The sequence below is a fragment of the Lepidothrix coronata genome, unplaced genomic scaffold (assembly GCF_001604755.1).
Source record: "Lepidothrix coronata isolate B3197 unplaced genomic scaffold, Lepidothrix_coronata-1.0 Scaffold55, whole genome shotgun sequence".
Lineage (NCBI taxonomy): Eukaryota > Metazoa > Chordata > Aves > Passeriformes > Pipridae > Lepidothrix > Lepidothrix coronata.
Genome location: NW_016690235.1, coordinates 2,952,296 through 2,969,423, shown reverse-complemented (window position 1 = coordinate 2,969,423; position 17,128 = coordinate 2,952,296). Strand labels below are relative to the sequence as shown.

Sequence of the window (17,128 nt, the reverse complement as noted above, 5' to 3'; positions counted from 1 at the left end):
CCACCAAACCCACCCCCCCCCCAAAAAAAAAAAAAACCAAAAAAAAAACAAAACCTAAACAAAAGCTAAACCCAGGCAAATATATGAGGAGATGTATAAGGACATCAAAAAGGAAAATAAGAAACAAAGCAGAGGTATAAACAGAGGATTTGGTATTTTGGTGAAAGAGAAACAAATCAGATCAACATATTGGATGTGGGAAATGGCTCCCTTAGGAACATTAAATGTGTGAGGAATTATGTCTGATACAGTTGCACAGCATGGGCAGCATCAGCAATAACTTTAAAACAGTTACTTGGCACTTAGCTAAGACAATGATAGCAGGAAAGTGAAAAGACGAGAAAGATTGATTACCATTCTTGTAGATCACTGCATCTTCCTCTTTTGATGCCATTCTGATGAAGGAAATATTCACGTGCTCTCCTTTATTTGCTGTAACAGTTAATGCCACTGGGTAGAATGAGGCTGAAAACAGAACAGAGGCATGTGGTAAATAGCAGTTATTGTCACTTTCTTGTCCCTGGCCTGAAAGCTGAGAATGGTTTGCAGCATGACCCTGACCCAGGTTTTGACATCTAAATTTCTTTAGAGCATAAACTGATTCTTTACCAGCAGCAGCCTCAATCTATGTTTGGCAAAGACAGAGGAACTGCCTATATCCTGAAACAACAGATTGCCACTAGAACCTGGGGCATGAAAACATAATGGACTTTTGGCTGAATAACTGGAAATACTTCATAACTAGGAGCTCTAACTGGCTGTAAAACACTTTCCCAAGTTTCTTGATCCCTTGAGACATTTTTAAAGCAGACTGGATAAAGTACTGGAAATTGTATTGTAGGGAACATGCTGTCATTGGCAAAAAAATACCTAGAGTGACTCAGTTCTTTTCTATTTAAGTTTTATGATGTGGGACTGTCAAAATAGTTCAGGAGACCACAATCATGCAGGGTCTGGAGAAGATGCATAGATAGAATAGGTTTGCGCTTGTTCACCATGCTCTCTGAAAATACAGAGTGTTGGCTTGCACTAAGAACCAAATGAAAAAAAATAATATAGACAGGCACAGTGGTACTTTTAAAATAATATAGACAGTGGTACTTTTACCAAAATATTCTCAGCTGAAAATGTGACTAAATTAAAATAAAAATTCTATGTGAGGGACTGTCTAGATCAGTGATATTTTTCAAATTTCCAGTCGAAAATTGAAATTCATTTTCCTGCTTAAACAGAAAGCTTATTCTACACATTTGTTTATAGTTCTTGATTAAACAAAAAAAGAAAGCAATAGATAGAAGGATTTTCGCAACATTCCTGACTTTTCCTTATCATTACTAGTGGAAAAATATTCTCAGAAGATAATTGGAAAAGGGACAGAAAAATCTCAAGAAACAGCCTTTTTAAAACCGTGAAATAGTGATTTTAATTACCATATTACTTTGAAACAAGTTAGAAGTTAAGGATGCTTCCTTTCATTTACTTTGAAAATTCCAAAGGAAAGTTGTGAAGTGTTTTGAGGACAAATTCAGGTTTTCAGTCCATTTTTAGCTCTGAGTGTTTATGCCATACTGCTGTTGATATGTTATATGGGGAAAAAACTCTTCTTAGGCGAAGTTGACTTCCAAACTTTTCAGCTCTTTACCTGAGTGAGAATTGTTGCACCTTTGTGCTTCCCCTTTTAGAGCACTCAGGAGAGTGAGGCATTGATTTGCACCTGTCCCTTTGCTCTTTCTGTTTCTGAAGCTGTTTAGCCTTAAGAGTTCCTCCTGTGCAAGTTCCTCTCAGATAGGTCAATCTGTTTTTCCTTCTGCTGCCACCTGCCTCCCTAACAAGGTGAGTGGCACCTTTCCAACAGGAAGACCCCCCTGAGCTTCAGCTGGAAGAAGAGCATTCATATTCATAGTCAGCTCTGCGTTTGCACAGGTTCCATTTCTGTTAAAGTTGCATTTATTTCACAACAAATAATTTGTTTAAGGAACACATATACAAGTAAGTATGAACTGTTAGACAATTTATTCATCACAAATTGCCTTTTATCTATAATCATGCCTCCTTTTTTTGGTTAATTTTTACCAAGCTGTTGATAAAGTATTCTTTGATTCACAACAACGGAAATGCAGAAAGCAAATTTGGACTCTGTGGCCAAAATTTGGTGGCAAAGAAATACACAGAGGTAGGATCAGAAAGCACAGAAAAAAATTGTGAACTAACTTTCTGTCATATGTTATATACAATAGAGCTGTAAAAAATGAGCAGGTAAATCAAGGTTTGTATGAGGCTGAACTCATGTTAGCACCTCCATGATACTATTTTGTAAAATCTGAGGAGCTAAAGAAGGATAATATTCTTGAAATATTTGAGAAAAGAACAATTTATTATTCCCATTTCAGAATGGAATTTTAATTAAAAATCAAAATGTTTGTGTTATGTGATGTAAAATTAAAGAAAGAAAATCCGAACAAGAATGAAAACATTTTTATCAGCCCAAGCCAGCTTCTCTTCTAGAATATTATTTCCTTGAAATTTTTGACATTTTAATGTTTTATTTATGATTAGAAATAAGACAACTATTGAAAACTCACAATTCTTTGCAGAATGGAATTTCCATCCCCTGAGCAGTTCTACTGTTTATGCTCTGAGCCTCTGCCACATGTTTTCATTCCTTTGTAAATGATATACAATTGATTTCAGCAGGACTCTTCCTGCTTGATATTAAGTACATGCATAAGAATCTATTGAGAATTTGTCATTTTACCTAGACACTGGTATCTGCACTTATATCTTAAAGAAATAGAGAATTCTAATAGAAAATAATGAAATAAGATCTCATAAGAAACAGGCAAACAAAAACTTCAAGCAATCCCAACTTACTGTCAGCTCCCAAGTTAGAAGTTATTTATTAATAACAAATGCATAGTGAAAATCATTAGCTACATAAGAAAAAAAAAATTCAACAGCTTTCACAAAAATAAATTACTGGTTACAAATGATCCTAAGGGATTTAGTTGCAGTGTTTTTTGGACCAAATTTAGTGAGGCAATACCAATTGTTTTAACAAGATATTACACTTTTGTATTCCTATTTTTTTTTTTCTTTGCATTTGGTTAGGCTTAACAAAAACACTTTTTCTTCAGGGTATTGTTGCAGTGGAAAGAAACGCACACTCCCTGTTGGGCTGAGTTCCAACATATTTTTAGATTGTGACTTGTATTACACGATCTCACATCTCGAGTGTGCCAATGCCTTATAGAGACATAACGAACTGAGCTGCAGGACAAGTGCCATAATGCTCTGTTGCTAGCGTTTCCATTATTGTCTCTTTTCCCACTCTATGTCTGAGTTTCTGTGGGGAAAATACAATCATACGCATGAAAATAAACATTTATTTTGTAGAGAAATTGCATAAATTATATTTGACTAGATGGACAACAGGCTATTCTCTGTAGTGTTCTATTCTATATATATGTACTGTAGGCAGTATAAGCACCACTCCCCATGAAAAGATAAAGCATAAACTTTTCCTTCTCATTGCGTGTATGAATATTATGGTATCCATAATGATTGAGCATAAAGAATTCAGGAGAATAGACTTGTTACTTTCAGAATAGCAGATGTGTAGAATAAATCAGGAAAATGAACCTGTTTACACCAAAAATCCTCACTTTGTCTTCATACCTTATAATATGCATATAATCAGGCAGATGGCAGTTTCCACTAATTCAGTGGGGCTAACCAAATGATTAACACTTAGTGAGTGTTTCAGCAACTTCTTGCCCTGAGGATGCAAAACAGTGGCTGGATTTTCAGAAGTGCTCCTTCTTCCCGTGATTTTTTTGTGTCCCTAATGGGAAACTGCAAATTTCAACTCTTGCTCAATTTTTGCTGTTGAAAAACGCATTCTGCCTTTAAAAATTATACAGACAACAACAGTAAAGTGGAAAGAGGTCTGTTTTCCAGTTACCAATGCTTTGCCAAACTTCACAATCCTTCCTTGACTTCTTCTTCCTCTTTCTGTGCACTTTAATAGCTTTGAGGATTTCTGATGCACCTCTTCCTCACCCATCTAATCTGATTAGATTATACATCTTCACTGAGGATTTGCTAGTTCAAATTTTGTTAGTGAAAGCTTTTGCAGAGAAAACCTGAGAAATAGATTCAAACCCAGAAATGAACCAAAGAAACCTACCAACTGCTGGTGTGAATGTTACTTCTAGTTAGAACAACTTCTGCCACATAAGAAGCTTTCAAAGTTTGATTACTTAAAAGTCTCTACTCCTAGGTCCACAGATACCAAGTGCAAAGAACTGATTGATTCAGAAGACATTCTTCCACCCATGCATGTTTTTCTACAACAGAATAGCCAGAAATGTGCTTAGCTCACTGGCAGTCTGCCACAGGCAAGGTCACATATTGACTTTCCATGGACTGTTATCTTATCTCCTCCTCACTGCAGCCTCCTTTGAAACAATGGAGTTGTCAGTCTGCATCTGCAGAGCTTTCTTGGTGACCAATCCAAAGCCTTCAAAAACCACATTTGGTCAGAGAAAACATAAGCCAAAGAAAAATGTACCTTTCTTCCAACATACCCCTATTCAAAGAAATAAATAGAAGCTAGCTGCAGCTCTGAAAAATCAAAGTACCTCCTTTTATAAATTTACTATCTAATTCCAGGAGATATCAACAACAAAAACTGGTCTTACTAAAACCTTACAAAGAAAGGTTAAAAGTGTAAAGTCACCTGACTAACCAGCTGCCATGGCACAAAACATTAGCAGCACAGTAAAATCTACAACAGTCACGGTTTTGAGAACTTGATGTGCTGCAGAAAATTACCCAAAATTTCTTTTACTTTTCTGTAGTTTATGGTGATCTCTGCTTAGAACCTTGTCCCAGATGTCTTATGAGGTCCCGAAGCAAGAGAAATTTTGCACATTAAAAAATTGTAATTTACAGGTAGTGTGCTGGACCTAGGAAATTCCACCTTTTCATCTGACTATCTCCCTTGCCATATTTGCTTTTTCTCCCATACATAGCCTTAAAACTGAAATCAAGTGAATAGTGAAATCTGTAGTGGGTTTTTGTGAATAACCCTCTTAGATTTTGTAAAACTTCTCTGGAGTTTCTTTTCAGTGTTGAAATGGATCCTTTTTTTTTTTTTGTTTCACAGTGACACAGAATGTGCAGATCCAGTGTTGCTGACCTTAGGCAAAGCAATTATTTTCTAGGCTCAGGTTACCTATTTATTTAGAAAAATAGAATAGTGATGTTTAGCTATCTGCATTTCAGACCTATCAAGATTTTAAAATGGAAGCTCGCTTAGGAATCAAGGGTCCGGGATGTGAAAAACCCACTGCAGGAATTGCCATATGTTATTCCAGGGGGTCAGTGAGGCCAATACTTACCTTATTTGCTGACTGATTTTGTGTTCCTGGCAGTAGCCAGATACAGGCAGAATACCTGTCGTGTCTGACTAACTTCCACAAGGAAGTGACTAGCACCTAGTATCAACCAGTTATCTGACCACCATACAGTACCTTGCAGTGGCATCTTCATGGTGTGTATCCTCGTCACCTCATCCTTGAGTTTCCCTTCACAGTAATATGCTCCGATAGTTTCCCTGGCCTGTTCCCTCTTCCACACCACTGTTTTGGCTGCTGCTCTCTTTGAATCTTCATTAACTTCCAGTGGTTCCCGGTGCTGGTTTGTCACATCCTCCTGGTCTCGGTCGATTGTGATAGACTCACGGGAACGCCATTTGGAATTGATACATATCAGTGATGTCTCGGAGTTGCCCACCAGAGGGAAGGAATTGATCAGTATGAGGTCCAGTGCTGCTTCCACTTTACCTAATGAAAAAAAGCATCAAACAAACAAAAAAAAAAATTTACTGTGGACTTCAAGTATGTGGATGATCAAAGCGCCAGGTAAACTGTTTCACCCTGTACTCAAGGTTTCTCTGTCTGGTGCCATGCATAGCTCTTGAGCAAAACAAGAACATAGATGAACTATTCTGCTACACTGGCATTAGCATTTACTTTTTATGACACAAACAGACGGAGTTTGTTCTTCTCAGAAAAGGCAGTAAGTCTCGCAAATATGTAGAATTTTTTCCAAGAGCTGTTGCAGAAGCCCAAAGAAAACCATGGGTTGCAGGAACAGATAGATCTGTGTTTAGTTAGACACGCACATAAATACATAAATACCTCAATGCCTTGCTGGTAACAGGGGCAGCAGATGATAAGGTTGTCAGTTTAATAGTGTTTCTTTTATGTCTTTTACATGGGTTTAATATGTATGAATTGATGTAAAGCAGTTATGTCTTTCAGTTATAGGAGCTGATAATACTTGGAGCATGTAGTGGTTTTTTTCAGCTGTTTTATGAATTTGAACTAATGATTTCATAGTCAATCACATGGTAACCATTTGAAGCCCTAACAGACAGTGGGAAGAACCATGGCACAAAGCAACTTTCTCAAAAAGAAAGAGCAAGTCAGCAACACCAGTTAAGTGAGGTTAGGTTTAAATCACTCTAAATTACTGCCTTTGATTTATAGAACTTCCAGAAATACATGGAGATGGAAGACCTTTGAAAATGATAGATACAAGCCTAATCAAAACAGCCACTGGTAGAGTGCTACAGTTTTAGTTGTTTAAATGCAAATAGCTGGAGGGAAATACAGTTCTTCTATAATGAACAATTGGCAAATAATAGGCGTTTCCCTTTATTTTTGAAATTCAGGGTAAGGAGAAGGGAAACAGTGACATTTTTTCCAGCTGAAACAGGAAGAATAATTGATTTCTTTTATTCATCACATCTATTTTCCTGCTTTGGATACAAGTGTATTTTGTATTTACACAGAGAGACCTAATATGTAATGCCACTCAGCTTCCAAATGTTTCTCTGATGGGAAGGAAGGGGTATAGTCTTAGATAAGGGAGGTCAAAAGGTCTTAGTGCTGACTGCAGTCTTTGCGTGTGTCTCTGCAGTGCTCTGGGCCAAGGGAGGAGGTCCTCCTCTGCTTTCAATGCAAGCAACCACTCTGGGGACTGAAGTATCTTGACAGCACATTGACACTCACCACACCCAACCAGTCTTCCACAGCCACCACCCTTTCATGTGCCAGCCCAGATAGCTTGCAGTTACATAATGGAGAAAGGAAACCTTCTGGAAAGGATGCAATGGCCATTAAAGTAAATACTACATAAAGGTGTAGGTCAGCAAAGTCAGTTTGTCCTGCTGCACATTCCAAACCTAAATCCTTTGAATGAAGTTAAAGAGATATGTGATAGAAATTAGGCCAGACTCATCAATTTTATAGGGCATTTATCTCAAGGTGCTTAGTTTTACATGGGGAACACTTGTGCTCTTACTATGGGTCTGATGCATCAGCTGAAGGCAGATACAGTTCATCAATCACCAGCACTGAGAGCACCTTCAATTTATATCAGCAAGGATCACATGCCATGTAGACATATTTTTAAAGCCATAAATTGCAAGATCCTGATTTCTGCAAACTTTCATGAAACTCAGAACCAAATTTGCATCCAAATTCCATGACTTGATATAATTATCTGTGTTGAGGTCAGGCAGAGTGTTAGAGATCAGAACTGGAATATTTTGATGTTTCTGCCTAGTGTCCACAGGTCACAGAGTGCCTTTCCAATTTGTCTTTCTGATACAGAGGTATGGACCCAAGGGGCCGGGGACCTTCAGAGGATATCTGCTCATCCAGGGCTCACGTTCCATTTTCTATAGCATTTTTCTGTTCCTCTGGCTTCCAACAAAGATTGAAAGGTAAAAATTACACCTTTTTCTTCCCCTGCGTCTCAACCTTTTAATACATTGAGAAAAAGCAGCAGGAGAAGTCTGAATTTTGAGGACTAGCTTTCATGTTGCCTTCGATCCATATGCAAGATGAAGTGAAGCAATATCCAATCAGATTCAAGAACACCTCTTTCCTTGTAGTAATACAAATCGTGTAAAAAAGTTGTAGAGTAACCAAAAGTTAGACTCACTGCTTATCTATAATTTTGATTCTGAATTAATCAAAATCTAGCCAGTGGTGAATGGCTAGTGTTCTGATTCTCTGTCTAAATATAGGGGTTTTTTGTTATATTAAACAGTGTAGGGTAACCCAGCCATCTGACTGAGGCGGAAGGAACACAGACAGAGTTTCATGTCTTCCCAGAGAAGCACTAGAAGGCTTTTCTGCCTCCAAAGTGAATTTATATCTATGCATAAGTATGGAACCATGTGCCATGCATGGTTTTGCAGCTAAAGCTTCACAGCTGGAATACATTAAAATAAAAGCTAAAATATATCCAAATTATATTTTGCACTAAGAAAAGCTATGTTTTATGTGTAATTTGGGAAAAAAAAAAACAAACAAATAAACCAACCAAACAAAAAACCAACAGCACCCTAGCAGACTAAGGCCTTGGAGTTGATAGGAAGGCTTTATGGTAATGCAACTTAAACTAACCCAACAGTGCCTGCTAAAAAGGAATTTGCCTAGTCTGTCAAAAGTTAGGCAAATTGTGTCCTTGATGTTAATGAAGACTTTGAGTATATAAGGACCACATAAGGACAACAGGATTTAGCTCTCTGAGAAAAGCATGAAAAATACAGACAGGAAACACACTGCCTCTTAGCAGGGGCAATCCTCTGTGCTGCCTTGAAAAAGTTCTTTGACTCCTGCCCTGGTCCTTGAAGAACTGACCTTATCAGGAAGTCAATTTGCTGTGTGTGCAAATGGATTTTGAGAAGAGAAAGCACTTGCAAAAGGCCCAAGCTGTAAATGGGAGATACCACACAAGGAAGACTCATTGCCCTGTATTTATGACACTCACTCATAGTGGTGCAGTGCTTTGAGCTTTTCCGGCACAGAGAAAATGGCATTCTCTAAAACAGTAAGTTTAAATAACAGCACTATAGCCAAGACAGCAAAATAAATGGAGGGAAACAAGTCCCTCTTAGCCCATTCTTAGTTACAAGATTGTCCTCTCTCTTTCTGTGAGATACTCAGCTGTATCTTTCATAACTTCTCTAGTACAAATTTCTGCACTCACAGCTCAGAAAGCCAATCCTACCCTGGACTGCATCAAAAGAAGCATAGCCAGCAGGTCAAGGGTGATTATTCTGCCCCTCAGCTTTTGTGAGACTTCACCTGGAGTGCTGCATCCAGCTCTGGGGTTGCCAGCATGAAATGGACATGGACCTGTAGAAGCATGTCCAGAGTGGGACCACCAAGACGATGGAGGGCTGGAGCACTTCTCCCGTGAGGAAAGGCTGAGCTGGTTCGTATTGTTCACCCTAGAGAAGACTCCAGGGAGAATCTTGTAGCAGCCTTCCAGTTCCTAAAGGGGGTACAAGATAGCTAGAGAGGGCTTTTTGTCAAGGCCATGTCAAGACACAATTCTACTCGAAGAGCAAGAAAGTTTCTGATAAAGATTAAAATATTGCTTCTCTGTATCAGAATTGGTGCCAGACACTAGAGTTTGTGAGAAAATGGGGCAATTTTCAGCTGACATAGTTTTATGCCAGAGATGAGTACCCACAGCAACTCTTAACGAGAAAAGTGTTATGATTTGTTCTTTCATCTCAGAGAGTCCCTGCCCATATACTTCCAGACTTACACTGTTAACCCTTGTCTTGTCCCCATGAAAACATGGGAATATTCTAGGTGTTTTCTACATAATGTGATGGCTTTGCAAAGTTGCCTGTTATTTGGAAAAATGTTCAACACTGGAATGCTTAACACTTCTCTACCATAGCAAGCAGCCAGAGTGGTTAGGTCCATCACAAGATAACCATACTCCACTGCCCTTCAAAAAACACATAAGATGGACATAGGTCGTATTTGCAAGGTGTCTTGAGAATGCAAAGTTCTGAGTAAAAGTTTTAGGTGTTAGTATCAAGTAGAAGTGGAAACAAAGAAATTGTTTAGACATTACACATCTAATTATGTATTTATTTTCCTTATATTTGTAGAGCTTTATTCTTAATTGCTTGAAGTGACTCTAAGATGGAAGTCTTTCGCTTGGCATTAGGCGTGTATCAGAGGAAAAAGAAGACCTGTTGTAAGAGGCAAGCAGAAAGACTGATACTTTTAATGTACTAAATACTTAAGAGAGAAGGAGAGGGCAGAAAATTCTAGTAAATTCCATCCCATTTTTCATGAATGAGGCAAAGAAAATAAAAGGTGATATAATAGGTAATGTTTTGGTAGTTTGATTGGGTTTTTTTTAACGGTATTGCTTGTAACACAAATTACTTCTGCTCTTAAGTATCTGGGAATATGAATGTAAAATATATAGATACTATACTAACAGGGAAAAAATAGAATCTGCACTTAGTTTTGGTGTTATGCTGGAAGGGAAACAGTCAGTTGCACAGGACACTCACTGTAAGATTTAAAACTCATTTAGAGACCGGTAAAAACATATGTCCCAAATTGTAAAGACATTGACCCCTTTCCCTTCAAGTTTCTTAAACAACACCAAACACTCCCTCTGCTTGAAAGAAAAAGGTTTTGATTTAGAACAAACCTAACTTGCTAAATAGCCTACCTCTCAGTATTTCCAATAAAACTATTTTTTTGTCCATATAAAGAATCTCACTGTTTGTATCTTACATGATGATGCTACCGAGCAGCTGTGGGATGGTTCACAGTTCAAATATGAAGACCTCTTGCCTTTAGGAATAGAGCACTATTGTGGAGGGAGGGTATTGTGAAACTATTAAAAGATGAAAAATTAGTGAGAGAAAATCACTTTTCCACTTAGCAGCAGTTGGAAGACTGGAGCACAAGTGTGAAAAATAAAATAGTTTGTCAAAGCCACTAGGGCTGCCTCTCTGGGAATCTGCTTATCCGCCTTTCTGTACACCTGGAGCAGCTGAAGGAAATGCAACTGCCTTGTTGTTCTCTCTACATGTCAGTTGTTTCATAACCAATCAAAGCAATCTTTTAAGATGAAAAAGCTAGAAAAGAAACACTGCTGCAGCTTGGCTGGGGGTTTCCTAGGGATGGTGCCTAAATGTATGTGTGTAATAACCAAATAACCAATATGTAGAAAGATACTTTCTCGTGATTTGTGCTTAGACTTGGTTGACCACAAGCAAGTAAAATGCAAAACAACCTATCAGCAGAAATGGCTTGTTGAACAACCAGCCTGCAATATGGTAGATAATACTGAAAAAGAATGAGGAATGTGGAAAAGCTTGAGTAGAATGAGTCTGTAGTTCAGGTGCATCTGGTTGGATTTGAAGCCAGGCAAATACGGGTACTATCATCTAGAAAGTATTTGCACACCAAAATACATATGTCCATAGCAAGGCTGGTCCTTGTAAGTTGCCTTATGAAGCTACTATTTATACTACAGATGTGTACTGTTTGTTGTATGTGGGCATGTGCCAAGCTGGAGTAAGCAAAATAACACAGGTAAACCATTAGTCTTCATAGGATATATCAGTGCATACAACGTGCACAAGGTTAGCTGTCTGGAAGTGTGTGTGAGTGTTGACTTCTGGAAGGACATACTCTGATGCACTTCTGCCTTTACAGTAGCGTACCCTTCCTTTGCCACTTACTGATTTTTCTGAGTGAAGCAGTGGCAGATGTTTCTGGTGCTGAGCACACTTTGTGACTAAGGAGTCTAAAGTCCCTGACCAGTGGCAGGTCTTTGATGCATAGCCAGGAAATAACACAAGGGAAAGCATCAGCACAATCAAAAGTGCAGTTCGAACTGCACTGTCAAGGGAGACTTGTTGCTCTCTGAAGGAGAAATCAACCAAGACACTTCATTAGACAGGCTGGCAGTGCAAAAAGTAAATAAATACCAGGCAAACAAAATACCAGCCTTGAAGAAAGAAGTTTACATTTCTGGATACAGAAATGCTATTTCTGAATCTGTCTTTTTAAAATCCTTTCAGAACTTAGTAAATACCTAATATCTTTATACCCTAAAGAGTTTATAATTTCCTAGTGATGAATTACAAAAAGAATTTTAATAGATTTTTTTCTTCTTTATTATATGACCCTTGTTTAACAGCTGGAGAACAGTTATCAAAACTGTGTCCTAAAAAACAATCAGCATTTTAAACTCTTCGTAGGAAAGTCTCTAGTTCAGACATGGTGGTTCTTTGCTCTATATCTCCACTGAAACTTCAGTGAAACAGCATCCTAAATATTATCTACTGGCACACGGTAGAGACTGTCTTTGGAGTTCTTCATTGCAGTTTCTGTAAGATTTTCAAGATTTTTCAAATAGGTCTTGCATCTGACACAAGTAGTAGGTGCATTCATTTTTGGTTCACTTCTCCTATGCCTACCCAACACCCTTCATAACACGATAACTTCTTGGTCTTCCACAGAAAGCTGAACAGGGGTTTTGTGTGTTTAAGAGATGAGTCTAGACCAAGCAGGCTCAAGTCTTTGTGATCTTAAACTAAATATCTTGGATATTAAATCTAGATCAGGGTTCCAGCCTAGGTAATTCTCATTGTGAGCTCATGAAGGCCTAACAGTATCTCTGTCCCCTGCCCTAAAGCCAGCTGCTCAGTGGCAATCAGTCTCTCTGACTTTTATGTTCCCTTCTGTACACTAAAGCCTTCCAGATAAAAATCTTGTGGGTATCAGACAATCTCTGCAAAACACTACAACTTCATTTTTCCCTTGAAACGAACATTCAGCAAAAAAATTAATCCATCCAACCATCTTAATTATGACCAAATACCAAACCAATATATGTGTATATATAGAGAGAGACAGAGAGAGAGATGAAAATTTTATCTAAAACAATTGCACATGTTAACACTTATGAAAGTAGTGTGATTTCATTTCACCCTTTGAGATTTGATTCCTCTGGGTCTGACGTAATGCCTTTTAACTCCTGACTATTCCCAGCTGTTGAAATGACCTTTGGGAACAGCAGCTTTCTGAGAGCAACTCTACCTCTCACTAGGTCTGAGCCAGGCGCAGTATGGCAGGCAGAGGCAATTGCTGGGTCTCACAGATCAAATACACTTCAGGAACAAAGAATGAAATTAGGTTTAAATTTCTCTTGTAATTCACATTAGTAGTTTGATAATTTAGGTGTCAGAAAGGTTGTGCATCAGTGTAATGTCCAGTCATGTTATGAATACCAGATATTAAAACGTCCTAGTCATACTTATGAAATACCTGAGATTAAAAGGTCAAGGGCAGTTTGCCTCCATTGCTTTGGCTGTGGGAAGCTCAAAACCCCAGTCCTGCAGCTGTAGGACAGACTGTTTGAAGTTCAGGTGCCATTTTGGTCTGACAACAGCCCATTCGAAGATGCCCACACAGGCCTAATCCCTTTATTATGGGAAGAATGATATTCATGTTCACTGTCACAGGCATGCATTAGCTAGAGGTTAATACAGGTTTTCTTTTGGTCAAGCTTCACAAGAGGAAAAAAAGTTTTGAACCAGAATTGTTACAATTTTCCAGTCCAACTGAAAATTTTGACTTGTCATTTTTAAAAGCCTACAGCATTATAAAGGTGCTTGTATGTCTGGTAATGTCTATTAAAAGCTTTTCAATTTTCTACATGTGAAAATGAGTCACATAATATTGGTAAAAATTTGGGATTTTTTTCACAACACCTACTGATCCCAAAGAAAATAAAACCAACAACAGGGTGATAAAGAGCTACCACTGAATGCCACTGCACTGACTTACTCTACTGTTACCTTTTCTTAAAAGGCTAATATAATCTTTTAAGTCTTTTACCATATATGGTTCCAATGCTAAATCAGAAGACTATTGGTAGGGCAAAGCTATAGCACAGAAGATTCTGTCTGTCTTGGAGAACGGAGACGTTTGGCGATATATTTGTCTTCTGCCAGAATTATTCAAAGAAATGTTCTTGAAACTGACAGTAATTATTGCCAGTTTTCACAAATTCTTTACTGCTGGTGGTCATCTTGCTAAAATAAGGCTCACACATGAACATTTCTGAGAGCTAACTGTGAGAAGCTCCAAACAGATTTCCAGATGATCTGAGGGTGTTAAAGGCATGTCTGAGGTGAAAGACAAGTAAGTTGTTACACTCCTTTCTTGCTTCCAGGGGAATAAGTGAGTCTGCAGCTCTTCTTTGGTCAGAACTTAACTTAGCCATGACCTTGGTGTTTGAACCCATACTTCAGGAGAGATGTAGGATCATTTTGCTGCTCCAAAATGCTGACTGGAGTGTAATCAACCAAAAGAAAAAACATGTGGCGATACTAAGTCTAGTTTGAAGAATCCCAACAGGATTAAATTTAACCCCTTGTCAGTTTAATTGAACATTGGCTATAGCATATACAGTGCAAAAGTGAGCATTTGTGTATATTTTGAACACCACCTTCCAAATTGGATCGTTAGCTCTAGCTGCAAATGGAGTACTGCTATTAAAAATAAAAGACACTAAATCAAAGGCCATTTCTCGTAATGAGAGCCGAGGCAGTGCTTTTCACCTTGGAAAAGGGTGGAGTGGATTTTGTGCCTACCCAGCAACACACCCAGAGAAGCTCACAATCATCAGGGATAAGGTTAAGCCAGTTCACTGTCTGTGCTGAGTGTAAAGCCTCCCCTGCTCAGGGAATGTCATTCCTGCTTTCCTGAACTCCGCCTGCAGTATCTAGAGGAAAACGGGTTTGCATTGTCTTCCACTGCTCGCCCCAGGAAACATGATATCATTCTCAAACAAAAGCGGGAAAGCTGACAGATCTATTGAGATGGGTGTGACTACAGCACACACCTCGATGGTCAGCCCTTGTGGAAAATGCAGTGACTGGCAACTCTTCGGTGCTGAGCTGTCTGTGCTCTCCACGTTTTTGGAGCTAATCCTTGCAGATGGCTTTTGTTTCTCCTGTACCTGTGACTTAAAGAACGATGTTTGCTTCCTCTGTCAATTAGGTACGTGTCACCACGCAGAGAAACAGGAGAGACAAGGAAAAAAAGTTGGAGTAACTGGACTTTCTTTTCTTCTCCATCCATAATGCTTACAGCACCAGATATCTCCTAAAAGTGTAGAGCTGGAAGTGATCAGAGGGCTAAATAGGTTGAATCGATGCACAGTTAAACAATCAAGGAACTGAAGCCACAAAAGAGGGATTGGTAAAAAATATGCAGCCTATTACAGCAATTGCTAGATAAGAATATTTCCAAACATGATCTCAACAGATTACAAAACCTTTTTTTTGTCTGCATTAATCCCTAGCCTTTTATAGATGACAAAAGTAACATCTCAGACTCATACTTTTACTGTTAACAGCTGCTAATCAAGAAGGTCTGGGAAGTGTAAAGCAAATGAAAAGCAAGTTGCATGGCAATGAGGAATTCTGCCTTTTCTTGGTACTTTCTTGTTTTCATTGCAGCTCAATTTGAAGTTTTACAGCACATTATATTTTTACTGTGAGATGGAATGGAACAACCTATGCATATCTCAATTAAATGGTTAGGAGTGTGTTAAGAGTCTAAGGTTGCCATGAGTTGTGTTCTGCTTTTTTACAGAAAGATCGCTACAGAAAAAACTGTCTAGAAAATCAAAATGAGGATTTTAAAAGCAATACTCTAATGCTGAGAAGCTACAAGTTTGATGGCAAGAGTGCAGCCTTCCTCAGGACTCTGCATGCGATAGGTTCTGCAAAGTATCTCTAACACGAATGTTACAAATACTGTAAACTAAATTTGCATTAGTATAATCTTCGTGTTTCTGCAGATATCTTTTATGACTGACTTCTGACTTGCTGAACTCATGATGTTTGCTGATAATATTGAATCACTGTTTAATTGTGTTTGAAGTGTTTTTAATTGATCTTGTATAATGTGCATTTTTTTTTCCTCTTTCATCCACTGACTTTCATCTAAATTCCAGTTGTGGAATCTTATCAGATACTGGAACACCTAGACACATCAATAGCACGGCTAGTTCGTAAAGTCAGTCACAGAAAAAGGTGACATTTAATCTGTATTTAGAACAGATTTCTTAGGGAAAGACACCAATGATTTCAAAGTTATGAGCTGTATGAAAATGTTAATACCTTTAGACAGAAAAGAAACCTTGTTGCAACATGAGTATGTGTCAACAAATGATTTCAACAGTTAAAAGCATAGCACTGTATTCTACATGTAGCTAAATCATCCCCAATAGCTTGGCCACAGTCCTGCCCTCACTCACAGTGAAGGCTCTGCACAGAGAGAAGTGGACTCACTGAAACAAGCATGAGCACTTAAATCAGTGAAGTGCTAGAGTAAAGGATAGAGAGTCATGCGTTTCACCTGCACACTGTGTAAGAAACAAAAAAGACATGACAGATCCACTACAGCTGTTAAAGCCAAGGCTTACCTGAAATCAACAGGCTGAATCCATAGAGAACTAGGTGTGCTAGAGGGTCCATGCTTTCCAAAATATATCCATCCAGTTCTTGCAGTCGCTCATGGAGTATCCTTTTCTCGGGGTAGACCTTTACCAGTTCCTCCTGTGCTGCATGGTACACTGTTTACAAGTCACAGGCAAGAAATCAGAGCACTGGCGCAGGCTGGAACAGTCTCATTGCCGTCTGAGTACAGGGAGTTTAAGTTCCTTTTTCCTGTTTCCTTTGTAGATTAGGATGGGAAAGGCAGGATCTTAAAGGCATTTTTGTATCAGCAGGACTGCAAGGCAGTGCAAATCCCATCCATCCAGCAATACATCAAAACAATTATCTGGAGCTGCTGGAGAAGCGGGGGACTGCTGTTGGTCACAGTCAGCAGAATAGGAACAATGATGGAATCCTCCAGTAGGCGGGAGAGTGCGAGAAAAAGGTCCTCCACCTAGGTCCAGTAGGTGTAAAGTGTTACTATTCCCTTCTCAAAGTCTGCTAACTTCTCAGGATGCTATCATCTTTTCCCCTATTTATTTAATCCGTGTGTAAGCTGCTGGCTGCAATGCATTTCTGCACACAATAAGGAAAATATGAAGTAAACAGTAACAAAACAGCCAGCTGAATCCAGTATAGACCAAAGCCATCCAATCCAGCAAACTGCTCTGTTAGTTCATGTGTTTTACTGGAAAAAATTTTCCTTTACATTTGACAATTGGAAACAGACTGAAAACTTGTTGCAATAATAAATCACACACA

General features: G+C 38.6%; 1 protein-coding gene across 1 annotated transcript in view; it reads right to left on the bottom strand.

Moving 5' to 3' along the window:
* The window catches only part of TEK (TEK receptor tyrosine kinase), a 37,178-nt gene extending 20,372 nt beyond the window's left edge, over positions 1–16,806 (bottom strand). Inside the window, exons 1-3 of the mRNA XM_017816463.1 lie at positions 16,354–16,806; positions 5,535–5,846; positions 355–465 (exon numbers count right to left, since the gene is read on the bottom strand). Of these exons, the coding sequence (XP_017671952.1) occupies positions 355–465; positions 5,535–5,846; positions 16,354–16,405 (475 nt within the window). The 5' untranslated portion in view covers positions 16,406–16,806. The remainder of the gene's footprint in view (positions 1–354; positions 466–5,534; positions 5,847–16,353) is intronic.
* Positions 16,807–17,128: the final 322 nt, after the last annotated feature.